Source organism: Herpailurus yagouaroundi, unplaced genomic scaffold, assembly GCF_014898765.1.
Source record: "Herpailurus yagouaroundi ecotype Mexico unplaced genomic scaffold, PumYag 205, whole genome shotgun sequence".
Lineage (NCBI taxonomy): Eukaryota > Metazoa > Chordata > Mammalia > Carnivora > Felidae > Herpailurus > Herpailurus yagouaroundi.
Window position 1 is genome coordinate 11234177 of NW_024412436.1, and position 18775 is coordinate 11252951.

Consider the following 18775-nt stretch of genomic DNA (forward strand, 5'->3'; position numbering starts at 1 on the left):
CACAGGTACACTTCTAAGGAGAGAAATGGACAGACAAGGAATCGGGGGTGACTGTGGCTAATGCCGGGGTTAGTGCACTCTCGTACTCTTTCTTATTGAGGATGAGAATCTAAGACTTACCGAGGGCCCGGGACTTGGGACTGGCTTGGCGTTTTTCTGCTCCTCTAGCCCCTTCTCCCCTTCAGCGTACGGGGGTCGTGAGAATGTAGGGCTCAGTGCGGCAGTCCAGTGAGTGCCTGTGAGCCTTCGATGCAGGTTAATTTACCCAACTTCCTAACTTTCAGCTAAGCCTGTTCCAGATTTCAGCCCCTTGACCCCAAAGTTCCCCAGATGCCTGTTCTCACTAGGACACGTACCTGATTCTCCTCTTGCCTGAGACTGAGGCTATGGGGTTCCACACTGGACAAGAGCCCAGGCTTGGGGGTCGCATATCACGGCTCTTTAAGGAAAGGATTCCCCACTTGCTCCGAACCCACCTTCCCGGTGGGCCCCAAGGATGCCTGTGCTCCCACCGCCAGGCAAGCAGCCTAGAGGCCGGCAAAGTCTTCATGCTGAACGGACAGTTCTGAACGGACAGTGCTCCTAAGTGATCGTTTCCTATCGAAAACGGGCGTCAGAGATGAATACCAGAAAGGTACATACCTTGGGGCGCCTGGGTGGCTCGGTCGGTTGAGCGTCCGACTTCGGCTCAGGTCATGATCTCACGGTCCGTGAGTTCGAGCCCCACGTCGGGCTCTGTGCTGACAGCTCAGAGCCTGGAGCCTGTTTCAGATTCTGTGTCTCCCTCTCTCTCTGCCCCTCCCCTGTTCATGCTCTGTCTCTGTCTCAAAAATAAATAAACGTTAAAAAAAAAAAATTAAAAAAAAAAAGAAAGGTACATACCTAATTATTAGATGGTAAGAATGGCTTTTTGTTTTAGACAACAGGTTGTTTATTACGGTGTTTCCCCGGATTCCGTGTGGTATCTGGCAGCTGGTATTTCTAGGTGGTCCCGAGACTGGGTCACTCGACTTATTCTCAGAGTTCTGGGTGTCACTTCCCTAGACCGGAAGCCGTGGGATAGTAAAAAGTCCCAGGCCCAGGAGAACGCGGCAGTGAGGTCCAGACACGGCGTCAGGTGTCAGCTTAGCAAGCTGCAGTTTTCATATTTATAATAAAACGGGCTGCAGAAAAAGAAAAGTAACTTTCCCTTTTGTCCTGGTGTTTCCAAAGGCAGACAGCACCTCTCTGGCGACAGACGGGGTCTGCGCCGGCAGATGTGACATTTCCTGAGCGTCCGCTATTTAATGACAGATCTACTATTTAGCTGTGCAGTCGTCACACATGAGTGAGCTTTAGCGGTAAATGGGCCCTTATTAACAATAAGTGCCAATGCCAAGCTGTGTGCGCCTGAAAGAACTCTGATGCAAAGGGTGCCCACCGCTCCTCTCTCAGAAGGTCCTTCTGTGCCGTTTTATCTCTGGAATGGGGTATTTCAAAAGATAAAATATAGTAACCACAAACTAGCCACAGTAGTTTTCCTTGCCAGCATTCGGAAAAATCTGCAGTTGCCCCTTCCCCAGGATTCACCAAAATTCAGGCAGAAGAAAGAGAGGCTGGGAATTGGAAGTCCTGAGCTTAACCTTGGATCTGTAAACATTGGTGGGCCCGGGGCGAGGTGGCCTCGGCAACGTCCTGCAGCAGTGGGGTGACACTTTGTGTCTCCAGGCCTCTTGTGTGGCATAAACCAGTAAGGTTCACGGTCTCCTGAACGCCTGGGTCAGAGGTGGTTGAAGGCATTGCTGGGAGAGGGGTGACCTTGTGTTAGGTTCCTGACGGCGTATGCTCTCACAGGGCCGCCCCGTGTGTGGGTTCAACGTGACCGTGATCGTTATGGAGACCTACTTTGTGCCAAGGGCTTGGCACGGCTCTTTGCCTAAGAATCACGTAAATCCTTCCACGTAGGGATTATTATCCCGATTTTACTGATGAGAAAGCTACGTTAGAATGATATGTTTAGGGGCGCCTGGGTGGCTCGGTCGGTTAAGCAACCGACTTGTGATCTCGACTTAGGTCATGATCTCACAGTTTGTGAGTTCAAGCCCTGCATCAGGCTCTGTGCTATCAGTGAAGAGCCTGCTTGGGATTCTCTCTCTCCCTCTCTTTCTGCCCCTCTCCCGCGCATGTGCACACATGCTCACTCTCGCCACATGAACTTTAAAAATAAAATAAAATAAAATAAAATAAAATAAAATAAAATAAAATAAAATGTGCACGGTCACACAGCTGGTAAGAGCTGGCATCTGACTTTAAAGTGTATGATCTTTCCAGTAGACTCATACCCTCAACAATAGTAATTTGTACATGTATATTATAAATTTTTAAAATGCTAAAATTTCAGGGGCGCCTGGGTGGCTCAGTCAGTTAAATGTCCGACTGTTGATTTCAGCTCAGGTCATGATCTCACGCTTCATGAGTTGGAACCCTGTTTCGGGCTCTGCGCTGACAGTGAGGAGCCCCCTTGGGATTCTGTCTCCCTCTCTCTCTGTGCTCTGTCTCTCTCTCAAATATAAATAAATAAACATTGAAAACAAATTGAAAAAAAAAAGAATAGTTGGCATGTATTAAACACTCATGTAGCAGCACAGTCATAAGCGGCTCTTTTCATGATCACCGTAACCCCGCTAGGAAGGTACTGTCGTCAGGACGAGCTTCTAGATAGGCCTGCGGGAGGTTAAATCACTCGTGCAGATACACCACGGTAAACGGTGCAGCCAGAGCTCAAACCCAGGCAGCCTGTGGGCAGAGCGTGTGCCCCAGCCTCCAGGCTACCCTCCACATGGTCCTAGGGAGGCCAGGCAGACAGCAAGTGCCCTTAGCCTTGGAGCTGCTCGTCCAGGGACGCCCGAGAACCCCATGTCCCACTTCGCTTTGGACCCAAGAAGGACTGTGTCTTAGGATCCATTCTGAAACCCGCTCATCCATTCGAAATGAGTTCCCTAACACGATGAGCTAAGAGATGGGGCCTCTTGTATGTAGGCCGCTGTCACAATTCCAGTCCTTGCTGCCAGACCAGCCCCTGAAACGTGCCTGCCTCCACCCTCCCAGCCCGGCCAGCTTTTCCCCGGCCTGCTAATTGGAGCGAGGGACCTCGCTCCAAGAGGCTGCCTGGCCCCCAGCAGCACTTCCCTGGCTGCAGACCCCCCTCCGGGCCATGCTTCCTCCCTGCTGGGCTTGCGGGCTGAGGCTGACACATGCACCAGACAGGAGCTTGGGGGAACTTCCCCCCCCCCCCCGCCCCCACTCCCCAAAACACTTCCTTAGCGAGCACATCTCATTACTGGGCTCCATTTTCTGGTCCTGCACATGCTCCCCTCACGCTTAGCTTTCTGGTGCTACCACCTGTCACCTTTCCCGGCGTGGCTTTTAATAATGTAAATCTCCCCTCTCTGATGGCATCACCGCTCATCATGTGCCATCTGGCGCCACATGAGCTCACCCGCTGGCACCCCTGAGAAGCCAGCCACCCAGCGCAGAGACAGTACCCTGTCTTTAAGGGGGTTCGGCTCTGGCCCAGCCCCCAATGAACAGGTTCAGGCTCTGCTGGCTTTGGTGGAAGGGACAAGCCTCTTCTCTGGCTTCATCTGACCCAGGACGCTCACTGCAGGGCGAGTGGGTCAGGGGCCCCTGCCCTTTCACCTTCGCCAGCGGGCAACTGGCTTTGGGCAAGTCACTTAAGTACCCACTGCCCTTAAAGTAAGGATGATGGTGGTAATGGCCATGTTAACGTTTCCCTAATAAAGCTGTTGTGGGGAATCAAATGGAAATAAGGATGAGAAGGTCCCCTGTAAATATAAAATTTGGGGCGCCTGAGTGGCTCAGTCGGTTAAGCATCTGACTCTTGGTTTCAGCTCAGGTCATGATCTCATGGTTTGTGGGTTCAAGCCCCACGTCACGTTCTGTGCTGTATGGAGCCTGCTTGGGATTCTCTCTCTCCCGCTCTCTCTGCCCCTTGCCCACTCATGTTCTCTCTCTCTCTCTCTCTCTCTCTCAAAATAAATTTTATTAAAAACTTTTACTGGGTGGCTCAGTTGGTTGAGTGTCAGGCTTCAGCTCAGGTCATGAGCTTGTGGTTCATGAGTTCAAGCCCCGCATCGGGCTCTGTGCTGACAGCTCGGAGCCTGGAGCCTGCTTCGGATGCTGTGTCTCCCTCTCTGTCTGCCCTACCCCCACTTGTGCTCTGTCTCTCAAAAATGAATAAACATTACAAAAAATTTTTAAATAAAATTTGTAAAGAAGTTATGGCCATGGTACAGATGGCTGGTGATGAGTCAGTCATGAAGTCACTGATTTTGTCAACACAGAGTAGATGCTCCCCCAGATAGGCCAGGGGAGCTCTCAGCCTCATGGCATCTGCACTCTTAGCCCCCAGACTCAGCACCGGATCCTGTTCCCCTGGACCTTTTCTGGGGGAATGGCCGCATGAACCTTGACTGGGTCAGTAGGATTACTATTGTAGTTTGGTGCAAAGAAACTCTGTCTGATTTAGTTTGATTCTGCAAGTAACTGAGCTGTGATGCATGGATCTGTATAATTCTGCACAGATAACTATGTCTGGATGGAACACAACTCTCAGATATGTTTAAAGGCTCCCTCTGTTAACTTAGGGAGCATGGCCCTCTCGTCCACCCATCCCTCCCAGCATCAGGGTTATTCGAGACTCCCAACAGCTCGTCTGTCAGGTCAAGCAGGCACATTGGGTAAATCGAATGGGAAAGGAAAGTCATGTATATGGGGGTCGGTGTGTCGGTGGTGGGTTAGCACTAGAATCTTAGGTTATAAAGTGGAGAGTGTCCTTTACATAACAGCTGGAAAATTACACCTTTAATCCCCTTTGGAAACTTTTACAGTAGATTTGTCAGAATGTCCTATGCACGGAAGGATGTGGAGGGTTGCTGAGTTTCGTGGTAGGTCAGAAAAGTAAGAGTGCTGAGAATACATACTGGGGGCACACTGTTTACAGCTCCTGTCCTCTGATCATCTCTCTTAATGTCTGGAGAATCTTCTGGAAGGGACTCATGAGCCATAAGCAGACAACATGAGCGTATCCAGAACATCTGATCAAGACAGGAAAGAAAGGAATGAAATAAGGGAGACACCACATCCAGATTTTAGATCAAATTCAACAGGGAGCGCGTACCTTTGCAAAAGATAGAAGCAGACCACGTAGTCTTTAATTTAATTTGTTGGGGGGGGAGGGAGGAAAGTCATTTGATCCCATCGCTCCTGTCACTATGTATGGGCAGGCTCATTCAAGAATTTTTTGCTTTAAGTTTTAAAATTAAGGCTGGTAGGGGCACTTGGTGTCACAGTCATTTAAGCGTCCGACTCTCGAACTCTGCTCGGGTCATGATCTTGCAATTCGTGAGTTCGAGCCCCGCATCAGGCTCTGTGCTGATGGCGTGGAACCTGCTTGGGATTCTCTCTCCCCCCCCCCAAAAAAAAATAAATAAATAAACTTAAAAAAATAAAATAAAAATTAAGGCTGCTAGAAAGGCTTCTGATGTCATTCACCTGGTATAGAAAAGTCTATTTTACACTAGTTGATTTGAGGAATATGCCTTCTTCTTTCCTTCCTTTTTTCTTTTTTCCTTTCTTCTTTCTTCCTTCCTTCTTTCTTTTTTCTTTCTTCCTTTCTTCTGTCTTGAATAATATTTTATATGTGTGTGCTGCTTTATATTCTGCCTTTATTTCTTTGTTGCTTCCCACCTGTCCTTCAAGACAGGGGTCGTGGGTGGTACAACAGCCCAACTTTAGGGGTATGGAAGCCAGGGTCCACACCTGAAGTCACACAGCCACTCAGTGGTGGTGACGTTTGGACTAGAACCCGGTCCCCTGGCTCCTAGCTCACCGTGGTGCCCATCACACCTGGAACCTGTAAGAAAGGAGATTGGCTCATCCCATGCAGGGACCCTTCTGTTATCTCTCATTTCTCCCTCAAGAGCTGAACCCCACCTGCAAATCTAGGGAAAGCAGGAAAGTCACCCTGGTGTGTGGTGAGGTCAGCACAGTGCTCCCTCCGCGGACGTCCAGCCTCCACTCCCACCAGGCAGGGCTGGGGCACCGACTCTGGCTTTCTCTCTTCTGAGGCGGACAAGGTCGCCTAGAGGACAGAGTGATGGATATTTCCGTGGCTCACGTCTGTCACAAGGAACCTCAGCATCTCCATCGCAGGCACCAGCCTCAGCAGGAAAGAAGCAGGGTCCTGGAACAGACTGGTTCTGTGGGTTGGCCCTTCTGTCTCAGCCGACCCGCCCTTCGGTTCCAGACTCTCCTCCGAACCATCCGACTTGTTCACTTTTCTCACTATTCTTGTTGGTGGATTTTGACGAACCTGTCACACTGGCCTCTGGTTTGCCTTGAACCCTTCCCAGACATGTTTTAGGAACTTAGGAATAGATCTGGGGGCACCTGGGTGGCTCAGTCGGGCTCTCTGCTGTCAACACAGAGCCTGCTTCAGATCCTTTCTCTCTCCCTCCCTCTCTCCGCTCCTTCCCCGCTCACTCTATACAAAATAATAAATAAAAAAAAATTTAGGGGTGCCTGGGTGGCTCAGTCGGTTAAGCATCCAACTTCAGCTCAGGTCATGATCTCATGGTCCATGAGTTTCAAGCCCCAGGTCAGGCTCTGTGCTGACAGCTCAGAGCCTGGAACCTGCTTCAGATTTTGTGTCTCCCTCTCTCTCTGCCCCTGCTCTGCTCATGCTCTGTCTGTCTGTCTGTCTCTCTCTCTCTCAAAAATAAGTAAACATTGAAAAAAATTTTTTTAATTAAAAAAACAAAGAACCGATCTGGAAGGCTCAAAGATAACTCTAATACTCTGCGATCAGGACAAAAATGATGCCCACATGGCATTTCTTGTGAGGTTGATCTGACTTCACCTTGATTCATTTCTACTGACCTGATTCTTAAAAAGTTGTGGACTGGAGGGCACCTGGGTGGCTCAGAAGGTTAAGCGTCTGACTCTTAATTTTGGCTCAGGTCATGATCTCACGGTTTGTGGGATTGAGCCCCACGTCTGGCTCTGTACTGATGGCACAGGGCCTGCTTGGGATTCTCTCTCTCTCTCTCTCTCTCTCTCTCTCAAAAAGAAATAAACTTTTTTAAAGAGTGTGGGCTTGAACATCAACGTAAGGAGATTCAAAATATAAAAGTGTAAAAAGACGTGCAAGGTGTCAGCACTTAATTGACTCTGAAGCCTCTAGCCTTGTAGGGGAAATGACGTATCCTTGGTGACACAGGTGCACTGAGCATTTCCCGTGGCCGCGACACGGTCCAGGGGCCAGTCACTGTCTCCTGTGTGTCTGTTGAGGGCCTTCATTGCGGGGCCCCACAAAGGACTGTAAACAAAGCTGGCGCATGAGAACGGTGACGGGTGGTCTCTCCCCACCCCCACCAACCTCACCACCATCCATGGTCTTCTCTGTTGCTGAGCGAGCCTTCCAAAGGTCACGTTGGCCAGAGCCTTCCTTAGAGTCTGACGAAAACCTCCAGCTGGGAAGCTTCTGGGTAGAGAGAGGGGCAGTGAGGAGCCCCCTACGTCCACACCGGGTTCTCTTCTCCGTGACTAGAGATGGACACGAACATCTGTGCACATGATCACGTGTGGCGGCAACAGTGAGCACCCGCGGGGACCACCCCTCAGGAGCCCCCGTGTGGTGGCCACACCGTGATGGAGCGTCCACACTGCCCAGGAGCGAGGTTCTGCCTCTGTCAATGAGTCTCTCGCAAATCCTCCTGGAGTGTCTCGGGCCGTCCAGGGAGCGGGGGCTGCCGTGGTTGATGAGCGAGACGCCCAGAGCTGCAGCCGGCCCCACCGGCCGCCGAGCCATTAGACAGATGAGGCAAAAGTGGGGTCTTGACCACTGAGGGTGGCTGTTGGTCGAGGAAATGCCAACCTCCTGTCGTTGGAATGTGTCCACTCAGACCGCGCCCTGGTTTTCTGGATCTCATTTTGCCAGTCCTGCCTTTGCGACTGAAAGCAGGGATCACCCCCCCTGCCCTGAGAGCTGGGAGACAGCTGTGGGTGTTCACGACGGTAGGGACCCTCTCTGTGCTCCGGAGCGGCACGGACAGGAAGGGCTGAAGCAGGTGCCCCCGGGAACCCACCAGCATCTGCAACAAAAATGAAAACTTCTGGCAAGTCCGGGGGACCGTCTTGATCACAAGTGGTATCTTCAAAGCGCTTTAATTACAGAGGATTAAGCCAAACGCCAAGTGCTGGAATGAGGGAAGAATTGGCACAAAGGAAAGCCAAGCAGAAAAAACCTAATTTCCTTCCTTTAAGGGGAGAAAAAAAATATCCATTTATTTAAACGAACTGCGAAGGAAAAGAATGGCCTTTCCCCACCCCCACCCAGAGTTCAGTGGGTCTTGAAAGGACCGCGTGTCTCCTGGGCCAGACCAGGCCAGCACCGTCAGCCTGTCTGCAGAAATTGGAGGGCAGGCTCGGAACTTCATTACGACGCAGGAGCACCCCCCCACCCCCGGACAAATGACTCGCTAATTCAGCCCCTTCTCTCGCATGTCTCCGTGCAGGCCCTTGCCTGGCTTAGCTCATATTTTTACATTCAGCACCTCTGGTTACCCAGAAATTGCATGTGAAATTGTGAAAGCGAAAAGCAGCGGGCCATGTGACTCCCATCAGTTCTGCCTGGCATTTGCATCCTCTCTGACTTGTAGCGCTCAGAGGCCGGGCGAGGGGCTTGGCTTACGGAAAGCCCGGAGGCCCCAGGCACTACCAAAAGTTGCCGTCTGAATATGTGCCCTCGGCACACCTGCTGTGTGACTGGGGCAGATCTACCCACACGAGCGGGGCTGAAATCAGCACGGAGACGTTCACAGTGAACGAGAGAATTCCCAGTATGGAACGTAGACCAATGTGCTGCTTGCTGTCACACACACAGTGACGGTGTTCTACTCGTAGGAGCCTGTGAGGACCAGTGCGTAATCCCTAGCGCTGCCTGCAGGGATCCCCCGTGGCATCCCGTTTGTGATTCACGGGACCCGGCGTCTGGGGCGAGAAGTTCTAAAACCTTACTGCTAACACGGTGATCAGAGAATGCTAGGATGTCACAGTTCAGAGGGAGGCGAGTATGGGGGAAGGAGGAAGAGGGAGAGAAACAGGAATCACGCACCCACCCTGCGCTGGTTACTCTGCAGGTCAATTTCTTTCATTCTTCCCATGGTCCCCTGAGAGAGGCCTCATTGTCCCTATCACACAGGTGAGAACACTGAGGCTCCAAGAGGCTGGACCACATACGGGAGGCAGTACTTGTCATGATGTAAAAAGTATGAGCTTTGGTGTCAGGACAGAGGTGGGATCAGAGCCCAGCCTTACCACGAACATTTTCAGAGATTTGGGGCAAGTTCTGGAGCACTAGTTGTCTCATCTGGACAAGGGTACCTATGCATTGGCTTGTCAGACTCAATAATGTCCTTTGGGTGACAGCACAGCCCTAGCACACAATAGACCTCCAGGAAATGGCAGGAATCGTTATATGACACCCCCCCCCCCCCAGCGGGAGAACCAGGATTTAAACCCCGAGAGCCTCACCCCAGCCATGGGTTCCTTCCACTGTGACACCCGGCCTCCAGATCCACCCTGAGTGCTGTTCTGAAGGGATGGGAACCAGCACCGCTGGGACACAGCCAGGGCAACCGACAAGGCCTGTGCCCTTCAACGTTGTACATTGCAGGCCAGTGCCTGTGTCTCAACAGACAGGGAGAAGATAAACAGGAGGGTGCCCTCGCTCCATTATGCACAATGAAGATTATTCTCGGAGCATTTCTGCACGTTGGAAATCTTTTATTTAAAAATGTATAAACCCCTCTCTGCGAAACTGCCTGACTGACATTTCGTCAGACCTGACAACTGATCCGATGAGGAAGGCAAGACACAGAGATGAGGTTTAAAAGAACCCTCTACAGAGCTGCGGGGTTCGCCACGTGGTATTATAAAAATCATCTGGGGGCGCCTGGGTGGCTCAGTCGGTTAGGCGTCTGACTTCAGCTCAGGTCACGATCTCACGGTCCGTGGGTTCGAGCCCCGCGTCCGGCTCTGTGCCGTGACCGCTCCGAGCCTAGAGCCTGCTTCGGATTCTGTGTCTCCTCCTCTCTCTCTGCCCCTCCCCCACTCACGCTCTGTCTCTCTCTATCAAAAAATGAATAAATGTTAAAAAAAATTAAAAAAAAAAAAGAAAAAAAATCATCTGTCTCTCTCTGTCTGTTACCCTGTGTATCACCAGCCTTTGTGTCTTGGGAGCCTAGCCCAGTGCTGGAATATAGCAGGTGCTCACTGCCACATTTGGACTGAACTAGCAACACAGAAGCAGAGGCTGATAAGGGCGCAAACACCTTCCATGTTCCCCAGGACTTGAGCCTCCAGAGCTCTGTGTGCGGCTGCAGCTTGACTTCGGCTCACCTTAGGGCTCGGGGGGCAGGCGGTTGATTTCCATGAGTGCTCCGCTAGGCCGTGGGGGTGGAGCGGGCTGGCGGTCGTGTCTGGTCCGTGGTCAATTCCTCAGGAGGCGGGTTAAAGGGACCCGCTCCCGGTTCCCACCGAGACGCGCTTTCCTTCCCTGAAATGATCACTCCTGTGCACTCGCTTAATGGGATCCCAAATAACACGTTTCGAACGAATCTTTTTTCACCGTTGCTCCTTGGAACACATTTCAAATGCTGGCCATTAAAAACAGGCCATTTCACAAGCCTTTAATGATGACACTAATAACTGTGGGTTTTGTCTCCGAGAGTCCTGATGAGCGGAGGCGAGGAGTAAATTATGGAGCTAACGTTTATGTCTGTGGTTTATCGATCTGTGAGGAGTCCTCTTCCAGGGAATTACGCCAGCCCCAAACCTTGGCCACCCAGATTGCCTGTTCGCCTGTGTGACTGGCCCACCAGCATACAGTTAATTTTCAGTTTATATTAATAAGAAGATAAAGAACACGATGTGCCATTTCTGTAAGAAAGTAACGGACGTAGCAAAACATGCCACCTGGTAGTTACAAACAGGTCAGTTTTCCTGTTATGTCGTTATTATTTCCAGGTTATGTCGTTAACCCGTGTCACCGTGTCATCATGAGAAGGTTCCCTGCCGCGGTGGATGCTCATGTCCCCAGAGTGCATAGAGGGTGCCCCATCATAAAGTATCCAACGACATCACTGCACGTCATTTCCCACCTTTGTTTCCTGCAGGTGAAAGTCATGCTTCGCATCTGTTCCACGTTGGCCCGCGACACCTCCGAATCCAGCTCATTCTTAAAGGTGGACCCGCGGAAGAAGCAGATCACCCTGTATGACCCCCTGACCTGCGGAAGTCAAAACGTCTTCCAGAAGAGAGGCAACCAAGTTCCCCCTAAGATGTTTGCCTTCGATGCCGTGTTTCCTCAAGATGCTTCTCAGGTGGGTGTGGCCCCTCCCACCGTCCCCAGCCACAGGCTCAGGCAGTGTTGATTGGTTCCAAGAAGCCTTTCCCGTCCACCAGGACCTGTGAGCTGGGAGGGTGTCTTCCAGAGTGTTCTGACGTGTCAATTCTTCCGGCTGTACAACTTTTGGAAACCCGTGGGAGCTCCGTTGAATAGTTTGGTCCCGTTGAATTATCGGTGTCAGGCCTCGGGTGGCATCATCGTGCCAGGATTTCAACACAACGCATCCTTGGAGAGAAGGAGGAGGGCGGAGGAGGGCGCCAGTCCACGGATGGCTTACAGAAGCAGGGACTGGAAGGCAGAAGCGGAAATTTTAGGAACAACAGCGTGAAGATGGTGACGCGTGGGGTCCGCTAAGAACACCATGCCTGCCTGGGCTCCTGGGTGTGTCGAGGAGCTGGGTTTGAATCAGGCAGAGTTCTAGGGCCCTATGGGGGGCAAGTCCTAGTGAGGCATTGGTGTGGCAGGCAGGGAAACTGAGGCTCACATGCAGTCCTGCGGCCTGAATCGGTGAGGTGGAGTAGAGGGGAAGGAGAGAGGCGAGGGACAGCTGTCCTATTAGTTAGCTGGTGATGCGTTACAACTCAGGGGCTTAAACCAATGAGCATTTATTATTCCTTGTTAATCTATGGTCCGGCCGAGCGTTCTTCCATTTCTAGCTTGGCGCACTTACGTGTCTATCCCATGTTTGGGGGCTGCCTGGCTTTAGGCTGGTGTAGAATCCGCATTGTTTCTCCTCAAGCAGCAGGCTCTCCGGGGCTTGCGCTCACGGCGGTGGAATGATCCAAGTACACACGCCTCCCGAGGCTAGGCTTGGCGTTGACAAGGCTTGGCTTCTGCTGCGTTCGGTTGGCTCAGATCTGAGGGGTGGGAAGAGACCCCGCCTCTTGAGTGGTGGCACTGCAAAGTCACCCTGCAAGGGGCGCGTGCACACACACGCACGCACGCGCGCACACACACACACACACACACACACACACACACACACACAGGGAGTGTGGAGAGTTATGGCCGTTCTGCTCCGAGTATAATTTGGAGGCTCCTTGGGGGCCCAGAGTGCCAAGATTCCTGGACCGGAGCTCCTGGAGCCAATCCCAGTAAGAACAGATGTCCACTGGAAGATTCAGTCACACCATCTGGTGCAGTTCATCTGCAGTGAATCGGCACAGCTGAATCTTCCGGTAGACGCGTCACCCAGGTTACAGGTGTGCGGTGACCTGCCTCGCCTGCGTCCTGGCATCAGACGGCTGCATCTTCGGATGCGTTTCCGGCTGGCCCTTCCCAGGATTCGTACAAAACAGGGTGCTTCGGGGTGGCCAATGCCTGCAGCAGAGCCTGAGGACAAGGGTGCTCGCAGCTCCTGTTTGTTTCCGACGCTGCATCCGAGTGTAGAAGAGAGGACACTCACACGGGCCCCGGAATCATACCACAGACACACAGTGCATGTTACAGGCTCCATTCGTTAACGAGCTGGGCACATGGTTTCCCCAAAGAGTTTCACCACGAAGAGACAGAATATAAAGAAGTTCGATAGTTTCTCTGTGACTTTTGTGTGCGTGTGTGTGTGTGTGTGTGTGTGTGTGTGTGGTACCACCCAGCTCACTAATCTAAACCTGACATCGTGTCTAATAAATGGCCTGCACGTAATGTAATTAACACAGTTAAAACTTTTCTGAAGCGGTTCTCCCCAAGTTGCAGAAATTCCAAAGCAAACCCTAAATGAAGTGCGGGCTGTTAATGAGTTTTAGATTTGTTCCCGAAAAGAGCCATTTTTAACTGCTCACGTTTGCTTACATTTCACACGGGGCTCCACGCGACTGTCACACTCGCTTCCGGAAGCTTCTCTTTTGTTAAATTCGCCAATAATATAATGCATTGCATTTCTCTATTAAATTTGTGGTTTTCGGGAAGTTTCATATACATTAACCCACTGGACTCTTCTCGGAGTCTGTGCTGTAAAAGAGGGAAGTTTTGCCATGTTCACATCCTGCGCAAGGAAACTGAGGCTCAAAGATGCAGCCTCTCATTCGTAGTCCCTTTCCTGAGCAGACCTCGCTTCCTGCTTTCCTCCCCGTAAATCTCTCTGTCCTGCATCTCTGACCTCCCGCCATTTTATTCGCTGTTTACTAGCAGTGTGTCCTTGGGCGGGTCACTGCACCTCTCTGGGCCTCAGCCTCCTCATCTGTAAGCTGAAGACAGACCCAGATCAATGTGATTCATTGAGCCGATACATACGAGATGCTCGAAATAGAGCCGGAGCGTGGCGAGTATTCGATAACTGTGAGCTATCTTTGCCTGTCGTGTCATCACTGATGACAGTCATGGTCAGCCTCGGCGCCCGAGAGGTGAGCACCCTTTGAGCCTCCGAGGCAGGAAAGCAGGAAAGTGGATGCGGTGGATTCTGCTCTCAGGTCCTCAGTGGGCTCATGAGCTGCAGCCACCAGGGAGGTCCCAGGCGGGTATGAACTTGGCTTTCTCTCAGTCTCTCGGGACATCAGCTAAGCAATGATTGGAACAGTCCTTGCTCCTCACTGCCCTGGTGGACCCTCCCTAGGACCCATGGTGGCCTTGGCAGTCATCAGCTGCCCCCTCCGGGGCAGACCTCCACTGGGTCTGGCTGTGGGAGTGTGTCTTAGTCTGTTTGGGCTGCCGTAACAAAACAGCACAGACTGGCGGGCTTATAAACTATAGAATTTTCTTTCCCACAGTTTTGGAGGCTGGAAAGTCCAAGACCAAATCCTTCCCAATTCACAGCTGTCTTCCCGCTGAATGGGGTGAGGGAGCTCTCTGGGGCATCTTCCCCAAGAAGGCTGATCTCATTCATGAGGGTTCCACCCACATGACCTACTCACCGCCCCCCCCCACACACACACAAAGCCTTATTTCCAAATACCATCACAGTGGATGTTAGGTTTCTTGTTTTTTAATGTTGATTCATTTATTTTGAAAGAGAGCAAGCAAAGCAGGGAGGGACAGAGATAGAGACAGAGACAGAGACCAAGAGACAATCCCAAGCAGGCTCCACACTGTCAGTGCAGAGCCTGATGCAGGGCTTGAAACCACAAACTGTGAGAACATGACCAGAGCTGAAATCAAGAGTTGGACACTTAACCGACTGAGCCCCAGAGCTGCCCCTGGACGTCAGGTTTGAACATAGCAGTTTTGGGGGCACACATTCAGTCCCTCGCAGGAAGGGCGGTGGGGAGGACTCCAGCATGTGGGTAAGTGGAGGCTTCCTGCTGCCTGCGTCTGTGCTAGGGAAGGCTCCCTGCCTCTCTGGCCCCCCAGACGGAAGGCAGCAGGGGGCCCCCAGGGGCCACTGTCAACCACTAACAATATGAGATGGACAGGCCATTGACCACTGGAACTGCAGGAATTCAGCAAGGGGAGCCCCGTGAGGCCACTCCCGTGTCTCCTGTGGCCACTGGCCTTTGCACAGGTGATTCTGGTCCACACACAACCAGCTCTCTCCCTGCCGCCCTCGCCTATTTGGTGGCTGGCTCCAGGTGGGGCTGTGAGCCCCCTGGCTCCCCTCCTCACTTCATGTCCAAAGGAGGCAGAGTTCATGCAGCAAGAACTCCTCCCCCCTCTGCAGAGGTGCCCATGGGAGTTCCAGATTCTACTGCTCGGGGCGCCTGGGGGCTCAGTGGACTGGCCTCCGACTTTGGCTCAGGTCCTCATCTCACGGTTCGTGAGTTCAAGCCCTGGGTCGGGCTCTGTGCTGACAGCAAGGAGCCTGCTTAGAGTCTCTCTCTCTCGATCTTTCCCTGCCCCTCCCCCGCTTGCGTGCGTGGTCTCCCACCCACCCCCCCGACACCTTAAATAAATAAATAAACATTAAAAAGAATATTCTACTGCCTCAGTCTCAGGGCTTCGAGCCACCCTCTCGCTGCCTAGGTCCTGGGGGTGTGACAGATCCTATGGTCCCCATGGCAGCCTTGTCCTGCCCCCCCTCCCCCTAAGTCCAGGAGGAGCCCCCGGCAGAGTCGTTGAGGCACCACCAGAGCAGACAGCGGGGCGGGGGTGGAGTATGGTTTTTCAGTTTGGGTTTGGGAGAGAAAATCGATTTCCAAGTATTCACACCCGTTGTACTCATGCAGCCTGGAGCTGAAAACTGGATTCCCACCGGGAGGCACGCTGCCCCGCCGACCGCAGAGCCCGGGTGTTTCACGCCTCTGAGTGCATCCCTAAGTTCGGACTCTGGCAGGAAGGGGACAGCACACAGTGCACCGTTTTGTCCTCCTGGAAGCCTCAGAGGCTACCCAGAGAGTTCCCAGATGTCCCAAGTCAGGCCACAAAATGGACTGAGTTCTTGTCGTTGGAGGAGCGGTAGCTTATTGGGTGTTAATGGGGAAATAGCGAAAGTTCTCAGAAGCCTGGCCCCCTCCGAGGACTTGAGAGTCATGTGGCAGACGAGACACAGCAGGCTGCAGAGCAGCCATTATAACACGCTGACGAGGGGCCTTTGACACTGTACGTTGTATCTGCCCAGAGAGAAAGAAAGGGCTGGTTTTCAAGAGAAGGGGACGTGGCTCAAGAACGAGGAGGGAGGTTGGGAGAGAAAGTCGATGTAGATCACCAGGCCCCTGCTTATGTGAGAAATGCAACGTTTCCCAAGGTCATTTTCTTGAAATGGTATGTCATCTTCTTCCCACTAACAAGCTTGGTCCAATTCTATGCTCTGTGTGTGTGTGTGTATGTGTGTGTGTGTGTGTGTGAGAGTGAAGGAAGGATCCAGTTAGCAGAGGGCCAGTGGAAAGTCTAAATGCCTTGTCCAGCAGCCCAGAAGGGCAGATCAGGAAGGCCACGAGGTCCACGAAAACGCCGTGGCCTGTGCTCTCGTCCCAGCGTGTTGCTGCCTGGCCTGCGGAGGCGGCTGCTGGAACGGGCTGCAAGTCAGCAGAAGGGTGGTTTGCGGGCGGTGTGTGTGAGGCTCGGGCTTGCGAGAGGCAGAGGCACCGGACGGTTTCGAGCGGCCCAGGAACTCCTTTACGGCCTGACCCGTCCGTAGCGCCCCGGCCGTGGGACCGGAGCCCCGGGGCGGCGGGCTCCCCCCGCCGTTGCTCACGGTCCACTCACTGCACGTGTCCCCTCTTGTGTCCGCCAGGCCGAGGTGTGTGCTGCAACCGTGGCGGAGGTGATCCAGTCTGTGGTCAACGGGGCGGACGGCTGCGTCTTCTGCTTCGGCCACGCCAAGCTGGGTCAGTGAGAGCCGTGCTTGTCTCTGCTGTTTGTGTTCCGAATCACGCAGCCCGTGCTCCGGCGCGGGTCCCGGGGTCTGCGTCGGCAGATGGAAGGCGGTCGCCTGGACTGAAGAGTCACCAGTAACGGTTCCTGCTGCTAAAATGCAATGCCTGTCCCGAGTGGAGACCCAGTCACCTAGGAAACGGGGTGGGGTTCTTCCCACTTGGCCCAGAGAGCCAGCAGGAGGAGGGACCCGCGCGGAGCAGGGGCTCTTGGGTTCGGGGCGGTGGATGGAGCCCTCCGGGGAAAGCCCAGAACCGTGTCAGGACCTATCTGGGGAGCACCTGACAGCCGACCTTGCCTCCCAGCCTCTGGCCTGTGCCGGAGCGAGAAAGGACAAGGGGGTCAGGGGGCCAGGGGAGCACCCGGCCAGTTGGGTGCTGTGGGGTTGGATGATTGGACCCCCTTAGGGTGCCCTCGTACTCCTGGCCTGTGTCCCTCGGCTCGGCAGGCCTCACTTTCCAAGTCAGTAATTTGGGGTGCTCCCAAAGCACCCCTTTGCAGGGAGGGAGGCCGGTTCTAGGCCGGGACAGAAAACTCATTTCACCTCACTTCTGTCCTCTTGATCTCTGATCAAAGCAGCCACCCAGAGCTTAATAGAATTTGCTCATGCTATAAAAAGAGACACAGCATTGAACTTGAGGAAGGATATAAAGTGTAAGTATGTGCAGTTAATCTGTGGGGTGGTGATAAAAAGGGCTGTCATAGCGTTGAAAGATGTCTGCCTTCCCACCGCGTGTGAGACAGTGCAGCGACCGGATGGTGTGGGATCCTCCTCGAGGGGAGCCGTGACTTCATCCTGTCTGGGCGCTCACGTTATTACAGCCATTTAGCGCGTAGTACCGGGAAAGGCTTACCGCTTCCCTTGCCTCTTCCTCTCCTTCCTTCCCTCCCCCCACCTCCCCTGTGGAGGGGGACACTCAAGCCGTGTTCCTGCCTTGCCTCGCCCCCCCCCCCCCCAGGGAAATCCTACACCATGATCGGAAAGGACGACTCCATGCAGAACCTTGGCATCATCCCCTGTGCTATCTCCTGGCTCTTCAAGCTGATCAACGAACGCAAGGAAAAGACGGGAGCCCGCTTCTCGGTGCGGATCTCAGCCGTGGAAGTGTGGGGCAAAGAGGAGAACCTGAAGGACCTGCTGTCTGAGGTGGCCACGGGCAGCCTGCAGGACGGCCAGTCCCCGGGCGTGTACCTGTGCGAGGACCCCATCTGCGGCACGCAGGTGATTGGCTCTGGAGCTCAGTGTGGGGGAGGGGGAGGGGTCCAGAGTGGCTCCTCGCTGGGGAGGCTCCCCTGTGACTCACTCCACTGCACACGGGGGAGGCTCGTGAATGTTTACCTACAGGTGGACGGGGACTTTACGGCCTGCAGCTGGCTGCAGGGCCATCGGCCCCTAACCTAAATATTTGTACCTTGGATCTAACTGACAGTGAGCAGCAACCACAATTATCGGAGCCCTCGGGGGCAAATTGAATTCACTTTCTTTACGCCCCCTCTCAAGAACAAAAAGAAAGTACAGTCTTTCTTTTGTGTAACAACAAGCCGAAATATTTACTGCTCTGCACAAATAGCTCCAGCCATTACTGGTGCTGTTTACGGCTCTATAAACTGTGTTTCTGGCACTGGTTTACAGCTGGGTTAGTAGTGCCGTAGGAAACGCTAATAACCACTTTCTAATTAGAACCATGAAATAATTGCTGGAACCGTGGAAGCCAAGAGAGGCTCCAGTCCACCTTCGCGGGAGGTGGTGCCTGTTCTGTGCGTCTCACGCTTGCCGGCTGACAGCAGGTGGAGTGCGTCTGGTTCATATCCAGAAGAATCTGCCCTTCCAATCTCCAGAAGGCTTTATTTCCTAGTTTTTTTTCTGATAAGTGTTCATTTTGATGAGTGCCTGCCTCATCCCCGGTGGGATTGTTTTCTCGGGCGAGGTTCCCTCCAAGTTGCACCCATCTGTTCACACCTGGCCGTGTTCTTCCCCGGCTCAAAGCACCTCAGATCCTTCCATTTCTGTTATGAATCCCCCATTGCAAACCTCCTCATGATTTGTGAGGTCCTACGTGA

General features: G+C 53.0%; 1 protein-coding gene across 1 annotated transcript in view; it reads left to right on the forward strand.

Annotated features, from left to right (window-relative positions):
• The window catches only part of KIF26B (kinesin family member 26B), a 481358-nt gene that overhangs the window by 383091 nt on the left and 79492 nt on the right, over positions 1 to 18775 (forward strand). The window contains exons 6-8 of the mRNA XM_040451654.1: positions 11238 to 11444; positions 16575 to 16668; positions 17674 to 17936. Coding sequence (XP_040307588.1) covers positions 11238 to 11444; positions 16575 to 16668; positions 17674 to 17936 — 564 coding nt within the window. The remainder of the gene's footprint in view (positions 1 to 11237; positions 11445 to 16574; positions 16669 to 17673; positions 17937 to 18775) is intronic.